Here is a 17,607-nt window from a genome sequence, read left to right as displayed (position 1 = left end):
AACTTTAATCTTCTGACTAGAAAACTCTCCCACCCAGCACCCCTCAACCCTAATTCCTCCTTGGAATGACCCAGTCCCTCAATGAGAGAAGTGAGACAGAGCCAACAGAGCCAGACGTGAGGAAGGAAATACTGCTGGGAACACGCATGACCCTCTCCTGGGTACCACCATGGCAGCATGGGCAAAGCTGCAGTTTGTCATCCTCACCATCTGTGCCCTTTGATACAAGCCAGACACTTGCTGGGGAAAGCATCCTTCAAAATCAGCTAGTTCATCCTGGTTCTCACCTTCCCCAACAATACTGCTCTTTGAAAGAGACAGCATGAACACTGGAAACAGTACCAGACTTGGAGTTAAGAGACCAGTTCTGCCATTAATTTAGCCAAATTAGAAAGGTCTTTCTTGGCTTTAGTGTCTGCAAAACAAGGAGGACCTGGAAGTAGTATATACGGATGATACATCTTGCTCTAACATTCTAAGATGCTACTATAAAAGGCAAGTTTCTGGAAATGTAGGCCTTCTAATAACATATCCAGGAAAAGGAAAATGTCCCTGCTATGGGAGGAGGTGCTCCAGATAGAGTTCCTAGAAGCAGATAGTAAACTCCAAAGGTGCTCGTCTAGGAATTAGGAGGTCTGGATTCAAATCCCAATTCTGCCATTAAAAACACTGAAAGACACAGTCTGTTACGGAGAGGTACATCTAAAGAACATATATTATTACTGGCCTATTTTACATCTGAGTGATAAAAATTAATTCCTTGAGGAAGAAATTGGGCTTGCCTACTTAAAAGATAAACATGAAATGTGTTATTAAATAACAATGATATTAAAATTAATAATGATAATGATAGCTACATTTTCATGGTGCTGTTTACAACCTATAAATAACTTCCATACCAGTGAGCTCATTTATTCCTCATTACACTCTCTGGAGACAGAAATTATTATTCCCATTTCGAGGCTCAATATATACATATACCATGCTACTTATAAAGAAGGTGCAGTTTCAAAATACTCAGGTTTGATGCAAAAACTCATCATTTTGGCTCTCAAATTCCAAAAGTCCATCTTAGTTAAAGTATCGTCTCCACTCTTTCCAATACTTTCTCCTCTTACCCCATACCAATAGGCATGTGGAGCTTTTCCATCCAGGTGAAAACATTTTTTTTTTCCCTAGACTATTCTGGATTCAATCCCCATACCTGTAAAGCTCATGTACTTCTGGCTGTTGGAGGTCTTCTTTGAGTTATAAAATTCCAGTACATCCAGAACAGCTTGTGGGTTTTTCTTCTGCTCTGACTTAGTGATATTTGATGTTTGAAGCAAGCGAGCCCACTGCTCTGGCATTCCCTATAAGAGAGACATACAACGTTGTCAGGAAGGCATAGTTAGAGGGGATCCTGAAGGAAAATCAAAGCTAACTCTAATACCTGCTGGCAGTTAAAGACGGGTTTAGTTACTTCTTTCTCTCTATACCCTCAGAGCTCTATATAAGCCTTTTTTATAATACCTATCTCATTGGATTAGTCATTTCTTGAGATGTTTGCCCTTTCACTAGGCTATTCCTCCTTCAGAACAGGAACCATGTATGATTTGTCTTTATATCATCAGTGCCAAGGAGCCACTTAACTAAGGTCTACTTAAGAAATGGTGATTCAAAGCGTTTTCTGATAAAATTTTAGAGATGAGGAAAATGTCCCTCTCATGAATATAAGAACATAGTAATGAGGATCTCAGGCAAAGACAGAGGCATTAGGAATACTAGGGTAAAAAATGAATCTACATAGTCATACGTAAATTCAAATCTAAATGTAGCCTTTAATTCCTTTAAAGGCTAAAAGAAAAAGATGTAGTCATCTTTCTCCCATCAAACATCTTGTATAAAGTAGATGTTCACAGAGGTCCTGCTGACCTGGCGGAAAAAGCTTCAATAGTTAAGGAATTGTATTGCTAAAGCAAAGTACCCTTGTCAGGGGTTGAATTATGTACCCCCATAGTACATAGTCAGAACTCTCAAAGATCACAGGCCTTTCCGTGACCCAGGACTCACTGTAAACTCTCCTGTGACAGCATCAAAACCAACGTGAATTGTGTGCTCAAAATCTGAAGGAAGAGAAATCTCTGGCCGTTCCTTCTCCTTCTTTTTATTTGCTGCAAGAGAAACAGAGAAAAGGAAATAAAAAACAAGGACATTATTACTTTTTTTTTTTTTTGCTTATTTAACTGTTTTTTGAGCTGTAGGCTCCTATAAAGGCTAAGGACCGTCTACTTCACATATGTATTGACAAGCCAAATGCTACATTTAGATTGGAGTAGGTGCTCAAAACATGATTAAAGACTTATTTTTTTGTTGAACTAAAGTAAGAAAGGGATAGAAAGAATTTTCTTCAAATGTTCTTCAGATCTAATGAGCCATTTGATCTAGGGTGAGTAACTTTCTTTTTCTGAACACTGGTTTTTCCATCTCCAAAGAGAAAGCTAAGGCAGATGGTATCTAAAGATCCTTCCAGCCCTGACATCCTACATTCTATGAGCTTCTATGACCTACATCCCACTGGTTTGGTATTTGATTATGGACTGCTTTAAAGTTCCCTAAATTACAGAATTTTAGGTCTGGGTGGTATTTTAATAATATAAATCGCTAATATTTTATCAGGTGCTTACGAGGCAACAGTTTTAGTTCTTTACATGTATGAATTCACTTTAGCTTCATGGCAACCCTACAAGTTAGGTACTATCCTTATTTTGCAGATAAAGAAACTGAAGCACAGAGATTAAGTTACTTGCTCAAGATCACATGGTTAGTAGTTGGCAGCATCCAGGCACAAACCCAGGCAGTCTGGCCCAGAGCCTGAGCTCAAAACCACCATGCTGTGCTGCATCCCTAGGCTAGGACCTGAACGGATCATTAAAAGAAAAAGATGTAGTCATCTTTCTCCCATCAAACGTCTTGCATAAAGTAGATGTTCACAGAGGTCCTGCTGACCTGGCAGAAAAAGCTTCAATAGTTAAGGAATTGTATTGCTAAAGCAAAGTACCCTTGTCAGGGGTTGAATTATGTACCCCCAAATTCATATGTCCCAATTCCAGGTACCTCAGAATGTGACCTTATTTAGAAATAGGGCATTGCGGATATAATTAGTTTAGGTTACAATAGGTCATACTGGAGTAGGGGGGACCCCTAAGCCAATAAGACTGGTGTCCTTACAAAAATAAGAAATGTGGAGACAGATGCACACAAGGAGAATACCATATGAAGATGAACAGAGAAGTCAGAGTGATGCTGTTTCAAGCCAAGAAACACCAAAGATTGCCAGCAAGCCACCAGAAGCTAAGCGAGAGGCATGAAACAGATTTTTCTCACAGCCTTCAAATGGAACCAACCCTGCCTACAACTTGATCTCAGAATTCTTGTTTCCAGAACTGAAACAATCCATTTCTGTGGTCTAAGCTGCTTAGTTTGTGGTACTTAGTTACAGAAGCTCTAGTAAATCTAACCCTCTTCCAACTAAAAGGAGTTTCAAGGTCTTGGTATCAGGCTAGACTTCAGCAGCCATCTGCAAATGTAATCCCACTGAAACAGGCTTAAACAGCTTCCAAGGCTCAGCCAGATAATCTTTCTTCGTAGATGGGGACCTACAGAGCCCAAATTTTAAAGAGCTGTAGAAACCCTCCTTATCCCTTCAACGAAGGCTCCTCCTCCTTCAACGTTCTAAGGAGAAGACATAGGAGAAGGCCATCTGGTCTAAACTTCCAGGGAACTCCGTACACATACCTGGGAGAACTGGGTTCAGAAGCTAACTGCAAAAGCTACTATTAATTGAGCTCTTAACATGTGCCAAGCATGTACTAAGAATTTTATATGCATCATATGTCACCAAATACTCCATACAACCCTACGAAACAGATATTAACATCTTCATTTTATAGGTAAGAAAACATAAGTACTTATTTTTAATAATTTGCTTTATCATTCCTGAGTTTCAGTGACAAGTCTATCCTAAAAGCATTATAAATTGGCCATGGAGGCTCATAGGCCTGTGAGGCAAGACTAGAATATCCTCTCTTTAAATTTTTTTTTTTTCAATGTTTATTTATTTTTGGGACAGAGAGAGACAGAGCATGAACGGGGGAGGGGCAGAGAGAGAGGGAGACACAGAATCGGAAACAGGCTCCAGGCTCTGAGCCATCAGCCCAGAGCCTGACGCGGGGCTCGAACTCACGGACCGCGAGATCGTGACCTGGCTGAAGTCGGACGCTTAACCGACTGCGCCACCCAGGCGCCCCAAGAATATCCTCTCTTTAAGGCAAGTCAGCAAAGAAAGCCCAGGAACCCTAAGTCTCCAGTCTTCCCCACTATCAATCTCTCAATGAAATCACCAGAGTTTTCTCCTTGTAGACATTATGTTACATACAGTCACAGTCAAGGCCCAAAGTCCCTGGCTCCATGACAAGACATTTTCCCTCCTAGAAATGCCCAGGATTACATGACAGCAAAGCTAAAACAAACAAACAACAACAAAAAACAAAAACAAAACAAAAACAAAAACAAAAAAACAGAAACAAACAAACAAAAACATTGTAAGCCCAAAATTCACCTCTAAAAAAATTCACTGAGCAGTACTGAAGAACTTGGCTAGGGTCAGACAAAGGCTGAATGCCAGGCTTGTCTGAGCCTATCCTTGGAGATCAGATTAAAAGTATAGGCTGAATTATAGCAATCAAAACAGTATGGTGCTGGCACAAAAACAGACACATAGATCAATGGAAAAGAACAGAGAGCCCAGAAATAAACCCATGCTTAAATAGTCAATTAATCTATGACAAAGGAGACAAGAATTTGGATGGGGAAAAGACAGTTTGTTCAATAAATGGTGCTAGGAAAACTGGACAGCTACATATAAAAGAATGAAAGTGGACCACTTTCTAACCCCAAACACAAAAATAATTTCAAAATGGATTAGACCTAAATGTAAGAGATGAAACTATAAAAATCCTAGAAGAGAGCACAGGCAATAATTTCTCCAACGTTGACCATAGCAACATTTTTCTAACACTTCCCCTTGTCTCCAAAGGCAAGGAAAACAAAAGCAAAAATAAACTATTGGGACTATATCAAAATAAAAGCTTTGGTGCAGCAAAGAAAACCATTAACAAAAAAGGCAACCTACTGAATAGGAGAAGGTACTTGCAAATGATATATCCAATAAGGGGTTAATATCCAAAACATGCAAAGAAGTGAGGGGCACCTGGGTGGCCCAGTCAGTTAAGTGCTCAACTCTGGATTTCAGCTCAGGTCATGATCTCGTAGATCATGATGAGATAGGGCTCCACGTCAGGGTCTGTGCTAACAGTGCATAGTCTGCTTGGGATTCTCTCTCTCTTTCTCTCTCTCTCTCTCCCTCCCTGTGCCCCTCCCCCACTTGCACACAAGCAGGTGCACACATGCACTCTCTCTTAAAATATATAAACTTTAAAAAAAGTACTTATATAACGCCACACACACACACACACACACACACACACACACACACACCAATCTGATTTAAAAATGGGCAGAGGACACAAATAGTCATTTTTCCAAAGAAGATACAGATGGCCAAGAAACATGAAAAGATGTTCAACATCACTCATCATCAGGGAAATGCAAATCAAAACCACAATGAGATATCATGTGACACCTGACAGAGTGGCTAAAATCAAAAAGACAAGAAATAACAAGTATTGGTGGGGATGTAGAGGAAAAGGAAACCTTGTGCACTGTTGGTGGGAATGTAAATTGGTACAGCAATGTGGAAAACAGTATGGGGTTCCTCAAAAAATTAAAAATAGAACTACCATATGATCTAGTATTGAACTACTGGGCATTTACTCAAAGAAAACAGAAACACTAATTTGAATAGATACACGCACCCCTATATGTGCATGTATCTAAGCAACCTAAGTGTCCATTGATAGATAAATGGATAAAGAAGCTGTAGGTGTGTGTGTTTATATACGCACACACACAGGAATATTATGCAGCTATAACAAAGGGATGATAGTGCCATTTGCAACAACATGGATGGACCAGAGGATATTATGCTAAGTGAAATAAGTCAGACTGAGAAAGACAAATATCATATGATTTTCACTCATATGTGGAATCTTCAAAAAAAATGAATCAACAAACAAAAAGCAGAATTAGAGCTATAAATACAGAGAACAAACTGATAGTTGCCAGAGGGGAGGGGGGTTGGGGATGGGCAACATGCGTGTAGGGGAGTAGGAGATAAGGCTTCCAGCTATGGAACGAGTAAGTCACAGGAATAAAAGGCACTGCATAAGGAATATAATTAATGGTACTATAATAGCACCATATGGTGACAGATGGTACCTACACTTGTGAACATAGCATAATGTGTAAACTTGAATCACTATGTTGTACACCTGAAACTAATGTAATGTGTGTCAACTACACTACAATACAAATAATTTTTTTAAAGTATAGGCTGTAGATGAAAACAGGTGGCCAAATCGACAGTTAAGGCCCCAATGCTCAAGAGAGCTGCATGCATGTATATGATCCACTTGTTCTATTACCTTTCCAGGTTGACTTGTCTGAACCTCACTACCAGACTGAACATTCCTGGGCAAAGAAAGTACCAGTATACCTTATAGCACTTTATAACAGATTTACATTTCATAATAATTACAATAATCACCTTCATTTGTATCATGCTCTAGTGCTCACATATATTATTTCACCAGAACCTGAAAACAACTGTGTGATGAGCAGGGCAGTGGTTAAGGTGTCTATTGAGAGAAGAAGAAACAGAGGTTCCAAGAGGTTAAATAACCTGCACAAGGTCACAAGTTAGAAGCAGACCTGCACCCAGAACTGGGGTCTTCAGACTCCCAGCCACAAGGCCCTCCTATTCTGTCACTCTGCCTCTTATAGACTACCGCTGCTCATGATTATGTGATCTCTCCTCTTTCTCCCCATCTCTCTTAAATTCAGTCCCCAGGTTACTAATGATTTCCTCTGCTATACAGAAATCAAATTTATCCACTCTTTTCCATTTTCATTGTTACCACCCCCTTTCAGGCATTGTTATCTATGGCCTGGATCATTCTAAAAGTCACCTGTCACCTGCATTCTGGTCCCCTCCAATGCAGACAGCAGCCAAGGTGATCTATAGTCTTGATATTCCAAGCAGCATCAGCACAACTTGGGAGACTACTGGGAATGTAGGATCTCAAGCTCCAACCCAGACCTACTGAATCAGAATCTGAATTTTAATGAGATCAGAAACGATTCATGTGCATATAAAAGTTTGAGAATCAAGAGAATGAGAAGACAAGCCACAGATAAAAGAAAATATTTGTAAAAGACTTATCTGATAAAGGACTGTTATCCAAAATATATGAAGAACTCTTAAAACTCAACAATAAGACAAACAACCTGATTAATAAAATGGGCAAAAGACCTGAACAAGTAACTACCAAAAAAGATATACAGGTGGGAAAGATGTGCAACATCATGTGTCATTAGGGAATTGCAAATTAAAATGACAATGAAATACCACTACACACCTTGAAAATATCAAATGCCGACAAGGCTATGAAACAACAAGAATGTTTATTCCTTGGGGAACCTGGGTGGCTCAGTCAGTTAAGCATCCGACTTCGGCTCAGGTCATGACCTCACAGTTCATGAGTTTGAGCCCCATGTCAGGCTCTGTGCTGACAGCTTGGAGCCTGGAGCCTTCTTTAGATTCTGTGTCTCCCTCTCTCTCCACCCTTTCCCTGCTTACACACACACTCTCTCTCTCTCTCTCTCTCTCTCTCTCTCTCTCAAAAATAAATAAACATTAAACAATTTTTTAAAAAAAGAGTGTTTATTCCTTGCTGGCAGGAATCCAAAATGGTAAGTCACTTTCGAAGACGGGTTGGCAGTTTCTTACAAAATTAAACACACTCTTACCATACAATCCAGCAATTGCACTCCTTGCTATTCACCCAAATAAGCTGAAAACTTATGTTCACATAAAAACTTGCACATGGATATTTATAGCAGCTTTATTCATAACTGCCAAAACTTAGAAGCAACCAAGATATCTTTCAGTAGGTGAGTGGATAAATAAACTGTGGTTCCTCCAGGAAATGGAATATTATTTAGCACTAAAAAGAAATGAGCTATTAAGCCATGAAAAGACAATGAGGAACCTTAAATACATATTACTAGGAAAACAAATCAGCCTGAAAAGACTATGAACTGTATTATTCCAATTATATGACATTCTAGGAAAGGCGAAACTATGGAAACAGCATAAGAATCAGTGGTTGTCAGGGGTTAGGAGGGAAGAAACGATAAATTAGTAGAGCACAGAGGAATTTTAGGGCAGTGAAACTACTCTGTACGATACTATCATGGTGGATATATGTCATTATTCATTTGTCCAAACCCATTGAGTGTACAACACCAAGAATGAACCCTAACATAAAATACAGACCTAAGGTGAACATGATAGGTTGATGTCAGTGCATCAATTGAAACAAATGCACCACCCTGGTACAAGATGCTAATTGTGGGAAAGGTTGTACATATGTGAGGGCAGGAGGTATACAGTAAATCTGGATACCTTCCACTCAATTTTGCTGTGAACTTAAAACTATGCTATTAAACAAAAAAGTTTCAGAAGCTCCATTCTACAAACTTGTACCCTCTTTTAACCTCCTGCTACTTATGTTTCACACACTCTACACCAACTACACTGAATCAGTTACGTCACCAAACATAATGGGTTCTTTTACACCTCTTCACATTTTCTCAAGCTACTCCATTTGCCTATGAATCCTGCCTTTCCTTTTCCCTTCCCTTGCTACCTCAGCCTTTTATTTATCCTTTTCAGGTCTCAACTTAAAGGTCATCTTTTCTCTGAAGTCCTCCCTGATCTCTAGGTTGGGCAGTCCTTCACCCTTTGCTCTGTTCCCACAGCACCATTATAGTAATTGCCTATTTTAAGGGTTTCTCTTGGGAAAAACCACACTGAGTCCCAAGTGCAGGGGCCATGTCCAATTCATTATGGATCCTCAATGGCTAGCACACGCCTGGCACAAAACAGGTGTACAGACAGCGAGTGAAGAAAGTAACAAATAACCACATACCTAACTCAACTTGGCAAGGAGTCTAAGGAAATCTGCCTAAAACAGGCAAATTCTTTCCAGGACAGGAATAAATGTTTCATTTTTACAAGATCTGACCTGACTTTCACAATCCTTGTTACCCAGCCATCATCAGTCCTGTTTGAAAACCCTGCTCTGTGGGAGCTCAGTACACTGGCCCAAAGAAATTCTGAAGTCCTAATGTCTCCACAGACCCAGCCAGGATAACTGGGTAACCCTGATGAAATGAAAATCCTGATGAAAAATGTGGTGGGAGGAACAAGAAGGTTCTAGAGTTCAGGCCAGTTTTGCCTCTACACACCATACAGTCCAGATTCTCAGCTTTCCCATATGAACAATGGAGAGAATGGATGAGATGATTGTTAAGGACCCTTCTAGCTCCTACATTCCATGAGTCTATGAAAACAGAGGGATGAATACTCTCAAGACTCTGTAGCTGGATTCCTCTTGACATGGCATCCTACAGTTTTTAATAGGTACTCCATTCACATCATCTCATATAATTACCACAATCCTGAGAGGCAATTAATTTTACTTATAGATTAAGTAACTGAAGCACAGACTTGCCTACAGTTATTGAAGTGACTGCAATTCAAAAGGTGTGGCTTCAAAGCCGAGGCCCTTTACATTCTATTTTTCACCTTCCCTAAAGAATTTCAAGTTGAGTCAAGAAAATATACTTTGGTATAAAAGGAAAAGAAATAATATTAAATAAGAACTTACCACGTGTAAGATACCATAACTTAACACATTCTTTTCCTGAATTCTTATAATCCTATGAGATAGATTATGATTGTCATTTTACAGATGAAGAAACAAAAAACAAAAAACAAACAAACAAACAAAAACCATTAAATAATTTGCTCAAGCTCACACAGTTAGTAAGAGCTGGGATTTGAACCCAAGTCTGATTCCAAAGTTCCTTTCCTCAGTGTCTTAATAAGAACTATTTGCCTACATGCCAATTGCTAGAGTTTAAGCTATTCAGCACTTGGCAATTTCCCTTCAAGAAGCAGCTGTTTTTAGAAAGGAAAGGCCAAGAGTTTAGCAGGGCCCAAATAAAGCAGTCATTTATGACATAAGTCCATCTGTCTTACTCATAGCTAGAATGCATGGGACATGTTGCAGGGCTTTGGAAATGCTTATTGTTCCTAAATTTCCCCTGATCTAGTCATTTAAAAGATGGTAGGGAAAAACAACTTTTATGTTTTTGTTTTTTTAATGTTTATTTTTGAGAGAGACAGAGACAGAATGCGAGTGGGTTAGGGGCAGAGAGAGAGGCAGACACAGAATCCAAAGCAGGCTCCAGGCTCCGAGCTGTCAGCACAGAGGCTGATGAGGGGCTCGAACTTAGGAGCTGTGAGATCATGACCTGAGCTGAAGTCGGACGCTTAACGGACTGAGCCACCCAGGCGCCCCTTTTATGTTTTATTTGGATTTGTATTTTATGCTTCTATACCTTATATTTTTACATATCATTTCTAATTTATGTTATTAATATACTATATAACATGCCATTATAGGCATAGAATGTCAAATACAAAAGAAACTCCAGTAATGGAGACACAAAAAGAGAGGGGCTTAGAGGATGAGTAATCTATAGAAAAGAGCCCCAAGGAAATGAAATCATTTAACACATGAACATACAGTAATGCTGAAGTTGGCTTCCACTGGTCACTTTTTGTCCCATAACCTTTGCATATACCTCCCATATTCCCACCTCCAAGTTTTTGCTCTTTTTATTCTCCTTACTTTGGAATGCTCTTCCTCCCAATCTCCCTGTCAAATTCTCAGTCATCTTTTAAAGACTGGTCCAAGTCCCACTTACTTCTTCCTGACTTTTCCTCCCTCTGTGAATTCCCAAGACACTGAGTCTGCCACACCACCATGTATTTAGTCATTTCCTGTCTTGTATGATTCCTTGCTATTTTAAAGACTCACTCCTTTACTTAAAATGTAAGCTTCCTGAGGACCATAATCATGGCTTCTAATCATGATCGTTATACTTCCAAATCTTCCATTGAGGACCCAACACAGAATAGGTTAATTCAAGAACACCCCCAAAACATTAAGAAGTAACCTTAGAGTCTGTTATTCTACTTCCTGAAGTAAGAGGCCCTAAGAAGTAAACTGACTCACTGTATCACAGAGCATATGGTGGTAAGACTCAGTTCACCCGATCAAGTCTTTTACCCTTTGTGATAGCCTCTGATCCTTACTGACTGATTTGACTGGAAGCAACTACTTACTGAAATAACAGTTTAACACAGACCAGAACGAGTATAAGAAAAGAAGGGCTTGGCTGAAGTGGGAGAGGAGGGAAGTACAGGGGGGAAAAGAACCCTAGTGGGCAGAATTTATCCTGCGTGCCATGCAATTTAGGCTGAGTAGTCACTGACTGGAGAGCATCAGCAGGAAACGGGACACCTGAGGCAGGAAAGCAGGACAGAACTGGAGAAGCCACCTAGTCACAGAGCTACCTGGCACTCACTGAATGCCTTACTGGAAGTAACAATCACACTCACATGTGTATAGCCCTTCACAAAGCCTTTTCACAGTCACTGCCTCACTGGCTCCTTACAACAACTCCAAGAACCAGACAGCATAGATTATTCCCATCTCAGAGCTGAGAACACTGAGGTCAGGTAGTTCAAAGAAATCTGTCCTGGACTAGGAGTCAGTGGAGGATGGATCCAGTATTATCTTTGCCATTAATTCACTTTATGACCCTAGAAAAGTCACTTTCTTCTTCTTAGATCAAGTCTTCAATCTGCAAAATAGGTCAATGATCCATGTTCAGGTATAGATAAAGGTAGGTAAAAATCACCTTTCTGGAGAAGATAATACCTGAAAGAAATCATGAAGAATAAACAGGAGTTGGTCAGGCAGAAATGGAAAAGGGCATTCCAGAAGGAAACAGAATAAACAAAGGGCCAGAAAACAGTGATCTTTGCCCCAGCTTTCTATCTGCCCAGCAAGTCAACCAAATTTAATAAGCTCTTATTAGAGATGTACTCCAAGCATGGGACTGAGGGATGATACAATGGAGGAAATAAAGCAAACTCAGGATACGGGTAGTCCCAGATCCCAAGGCCACAAACGTCAGGCTGCCTGGGACAACTGCTGCTGCTGCTGCTAGCACATTTTTCTATGATGACTAGTAAGTATGAGTCTAGAGGAATCTGATGAAAACCTTTATCTGCACAACGACTTGTAAGTGAATGTTCATAGCAACATTATTCAAAATAATCAAAACATAGAAACCAAAATGTCCCTCAACTGATAAACAGATAAATGGTACATCCATACAACAAAATATTATTAAGCTGTAAAAAGAAATGAAGTCCTGACCCATGCTACAACATGGATGAACCTAAAAACATCATGCCAAGTGAAAGAAGCAAGTCACAAACGGCCACATATTGTATGATTCTATTTATATAAAATGTCCAGAGAAGTCAAATCCATAGACAGAAAGTAGATTAGTGGTTGCCAAGGGGAAGAAGGAAATATGGCGAAGTACAGGGTTTCTTTTTAGGGTGGTGGAAAATGTACTGGAATTAGAGCATTGTGATGTTGTACAATCTTGTGACTATACTAAAAACCACTGAACCGTATGGTATATGAATTATATCTCTGTATTTTAAACAAAGTAAATGCAATATACCAGAAGAACAAAATAAAGGAGAAAATGCATTTGCTAAAATTTTATAACCAATTGTGATTAAACATTCATAGCAAACTAGGATTATAAGGGAATCCATTTAATCTAATAAAAGCTAATTACCAAAAACACTAGCACCAACATCAAACTTAATGGTAAAATGTTGACAGTTTTCCTCTGAGATTACAAGTAAGATTAAGGGTGTCACTGCTATTTATCACAATACTGAAGGTATTAGTCAGTGCAACTAGGAAAGAAAAGAAGAAGGATTAAAAAGGAAGAAACAAAATTATCACAATTCACAGATAATAGGATTGTGTATATGAACATAGCAAAAATTCAAATAGAAAAATCTTCATAACTTATAGTAGATAAAGATTCTAAAAACAGAACAGAAAACATTAGAAAGGAAATAATACATTTAGCTATATTTAATTCTATCAAAGACACCATGTCATACATATATCAAAGATACCATTAAGTGCATAAATGAAGATATTTGCTATATATTCAACTGGCAAGAGGTTTATATCTAGGTAAGAACTCCTGAAAATCAATAAAAAAATTTTTTTCTTAAATGGGCAAAACACTTGAATAAGCACTTCACAAAAAAGAATATCCAAATGGCCAATTAACATGAAAAGCTGCTCAACCTCATTAAAGACTGACAAAACTAAGTGGTGACAAAAAAGTGAAGTGCAACTCTTATGCATGACTGGTGGGAATATAAACTGAACAGCCATGTGTTTGAACTTTGAATTTTTTAATTATCAACCAAAGTTTAGCATAAGTATCTGCATGATCCAGCATTTTCACTATGTATATGTACTCAACAAAAAAGTGTGAATACATCTATAAAAATATGCACAAGTGTGATCAGAAAACATTACCCATAAGAGTCTACCACTGACACCAACCTGATGTTCATCGATAGTACAATGGAAAATAATCCTATAAGAGAATATTATATAGCAATGGAAATGAGCTAAACTGTATGTAAAATTGCAGATAAATCTTATAAACAGTGTTAATCAAATGAAGACAAAGAAAAGAATATACATTGTATGATTCTATGTATAGCAACTCATTAATGGGTTTACCTTCGGGAAAGAGAGAGATGTTAGTGCCTGCAAGAGAAAACGAACGGAGCTTCTAGGGGGCTGCTTATATCCTTTTTTGTTGGACAGGTTAGTGGCCACATAGATGTGGTCAATGCAACACTAAACTGTACACTTCTGAAACGTGCATTTTACAAATAAAGGTGAAAGTTCAATGAGGGGACCTATAAGAAACCATGGTTCATGAGCCACATACGAACTTACAGAGCATTTAGTCCAATTTTTTTCATTTTATTTATTTTTTTAAAGTTTATTTATTTATTTTTGATGGAGGGGAAGGCAGAGAGGGAGAGAGAGAATTCCAAGCAGGCTTCACGCTGTCAGTACAGAGCCCGACACAGGGTGTAATCTCATAAACCATGAGATCATGACCTGAGCCAAAATCAAGAGTCAGATGCTAACCGACTGAGCCACCCAGGCACCTCCAACTTTTTCATTTTAAAGACAGGAAAGCCTAGAGAAGTTCAGGAAGTTGTCCAAGGCCATACAACAAGTAAGTGAGAACACTGCAGGAGGAACCAAACCCCAAACAGAATACTTTATACTATTAATTCCTTAGAAAATCTTGAACATATAACTGGTTGCCAAGCTAAACTCCTAGTATCATATGTACATCAGTGCTTCCAACCCTGTGGACAAAAACTATGTAAGTGAATCAGAGAACACAGAGGAAGAAGGGAAGAAAGGGAAAAAAAGGGAAAAGAGAGAGAATTAGAATAAGAAAGAAATGAAGAGTATCTAAGATTTGTAGTTTTAAGAGGCTTACCTTTTTGGCCTCAGTTTCAAATATATTATTTGTTCCAGAGATCCAAGCCCATATCCAGAGCTTAGACTCCTGCTTCTGACAGATATTACAGAGAACTCTTGAGAACTTCTTGGGAAACCTGTTCTTGGGTCTGCTTAGTCTCAATGCCCAAAATAGCTTAATCTGGCCTTCCCATTAGCCCTATCTCAACCAACAGGAAATACAGGCCTATATGTGGACAGAGAAAGGTAGCTTACCCCAAAACCATTTTTTAATTCTACCTTAGAGGAACCCTGTCAAGAGCTGCTATTTTGTAAATATCGTAACAACTCTGAAGTGTTAATCACAGATTCCAAAAGAAAACTATGACTGCAAGCAATAATAGCCACCAAAATTTTACCAAGTCTTAACAAGGCTTACTTTGCGTAACATTTTTCACATCTTTAGTCTCATAATCCTTACAACAATTCTATGAGATAAATATTATTGTGTACCAATACTATAGGTAAAAGAACTGAGGCTAAGAAAGGTAAAGCAAGTTACCAAAAGTCTCAAAGTCAGGAATGGGCAATGGCGACAACTTCAAGTGCTTAAACTCCAACATGGTTTCTTTTGTATGCACTGTGCCTTCCCCATATTGCAGACTAAATGAATATGCCAGTAAGTGATAGAATAAATGTCATTCAATGCAAAGTTGTTTTAAAGCAAAAGAAACAACCAAATCAGTTCTACTAAAGGCGCTTGTATGAATATCTCTAGGATGGGAGCCCTCAAACACTACATGGTGTCCAAAGACTTAGAAGAATGAAAGGGTATGGTCCAGAAGTCAAGAGACAATGATTCAAATTCAGACTCCATGCACTACAACTATGCAGCATGTGCCCCTGGGCAAGTTGTTGACCTACTAAGCATAAGGGTATCAGTGCTTTACAGTGGAATCAGCTTCAATCCCAACTCAGCCACCCTCTAACTAGATCACCTTGGGAAAGTTACTTAATCACTATGAACCTGAGTTTACGGACTACAAAATGGAAATATTTATCTACCTAAAAGGGCTGGTATATTTTACAAACATCAAAGCTCCTAAAATACTGTGTGGAAATTAATAGGCATTCAATAGATAGTAGCTGGGTTATTGTTGTTACCATTTTATGGTTATTACTATTGTGTTATTACTATTTGTTATTACTATTTTATTATTATTATTATTATTATTATTATTAATTTCAGGATCAACTAAGGTAAAGAAAATATATATGCTTTATAAGCTAAAGAGCTTTACAAAATGAGTTATCATTAATGTGAGAGAGTTGCAGAGTAAGAGTTCCCAACCTACTCATTAAGACAAACTGTGGCTGAGAAGAAAAAAGAATCATCCTGATGTCATGTAACTAGAGATGACTAGCTTGAAGAAACAAAGTAGAAAAAGAAACTTGCAACCTCACACATCCTGATTTAACCCTATCTGTAGTCCATTTGGTTTTCAAATAGCATGGGAAATGAGGCTGACACTGCCAAATCCTATGGTGCGGTATAGCCATCCGGGTTTCAGCACAAATTACTGGCCTTATTTATTTATTTATTTATTTATTTATTTATTTATTTAAATTTTTTTTTTAATGTTTATTCATTTTTGAGACAGAGAGAGACAGAGCATGAATGGGGGAGGGGCAGAGAGAGAGGGAGACACAGAATCGGAAGCAGGCTCCAGGCTCTGAGCCACCAGCCCAGAGCCTGACTCGGGGCCCGAACCCACCAACTGTGAGATCGTGACCTGAGCCGAAGTCGGACGCTCAACCGACTGAGCCACCCAGGCGCCCCTGGCCTTATTTATTTTTTAAAAAGATTTATTTTTAATAAGTACCTCTCATTGGTTCAGCGGAGTTAATCTGAGCTCAAGGCAGTAAAACACTCCAAACTTGGGAGAGATAAACACTGACGTAGTCCAGTTTTAAAATTAACTTTGTTCAACTCTTCCCAAGCCTGGAGAATTCCACTTTGGTTGTGAAAATTCAGCCAGAAAAAGATTCCAAACTAAATGCTGCGGGACTTCTTAGAATAAGCCAAAGGCTCCAGACCCCAACCACAGGTACCAGGCTTTCCCACATAGAATTCTGCAACCCAGCGCCACCTATTACAGGCCTTCAATTACAGCTTCTTCCAATTATTTATGCATTTCCCCAGGCACACACTGAAGCCGTGCTGGAGGTCAGCATTAGGTAATGCCCACAAGCATTCTAACCATTGCCAGCTCAAATCTCAACCACTACTGCAGGCCACAAAGACTCTTCTTTCTCGTTTCCCAAATCTCTGTAGAGACCTAAAACTACCACTCTGGTAATTTTGGCTCCAAAAGTCCGGGTAGGACCTAGACACCTATTATTTTTTAAAAGCACCATGGGTGAGTCAGATGAGTAATCTGGGTTGAGAACAACTAACAGAGAGAGTAGGTTATGCTGTAACAGATACTTTAGGAAGATTTAGTTCCACACTCAACTCGACCACTTTCCAGTTGTGAGATCTTGAGCAATTTAATTTTCTCTAAACCTCAGCCTCCTCAACTGAAAATGACTTGTGGGCATCAGATTAAAACAAGAAATGAGTTTCCCATTAAGACAAACAAACAAAACCCCTCATATTTGTAATGTTTTACAGTTTAGAAAATGTCTACTACTTTATGTCTACTATGTCAAACGACAAAAGCCTATTCATGATAGGGAATTATGATTATTCCCACTTTACAGATGAGGATACTGAAATTAAAATCAACTGGTAAAAGGAAAAGAAATCACAGAATAAATGTCAGAGATAGGACTCAATCTGGGTTCTCTAAGTCCAGTTCTAGACCATTTCTAGACCAAATACTTTAGTAAGGGCATACCACTTCAAAGACTGCCAACACTGGTTTGT

At 38.9% G+C, this 17,607-nt stretch overlaps 1 protein-coding gene across 6 annotated transcripts in view; it reads right to left on the bottom strand.

Moving 5' to 3' along the window:
• Positions 1 to 17,607, bottom strand: part of PAK1 (p21 (RAC1) activated kinase 1) — a 150,653-nt gene that overhangs the window by 45,667 nt on the left and 87,379 nt on the right. For all 6 annotated transcript variants that reach the window (XM_047878325.1, XM_047878328.1, XM_047878326.1 and 3 more), the window contains exons 3-4: positions 2,053 to 2,153; positions 1,205 to 1,352 (exon numbers count right to left, since the gene is read on the bottom strand). In XM_047878325.1, the coding sequence (XP_047734281.1) occupies positions 1,205 to 1,352; positions 2,053 to 2,153 (249 nt within the window). The remainder of the gene's footprint in view (positions 1 to 1,204; positions 1,353 to 2,052; positions 2,154 to 17,607) is intronic.

This window comes from Prionailurus viverrinus, chromosome D1 (assembly GCF_022837055.1).
Source record: "Prionailurus viverrinus isolate Anna chromosome D1, UM_Priviv_1.0, whole genome shotgun sequence".
NCBI lineage: Eukaryota > Metazoa > Chordata > Mammalia > Carnivora > Felidae > Prionailurus > Prionailurus viverrinus.
This window is presented reverse-complemented; position numbering and strand designations above follow the sequence as displayed.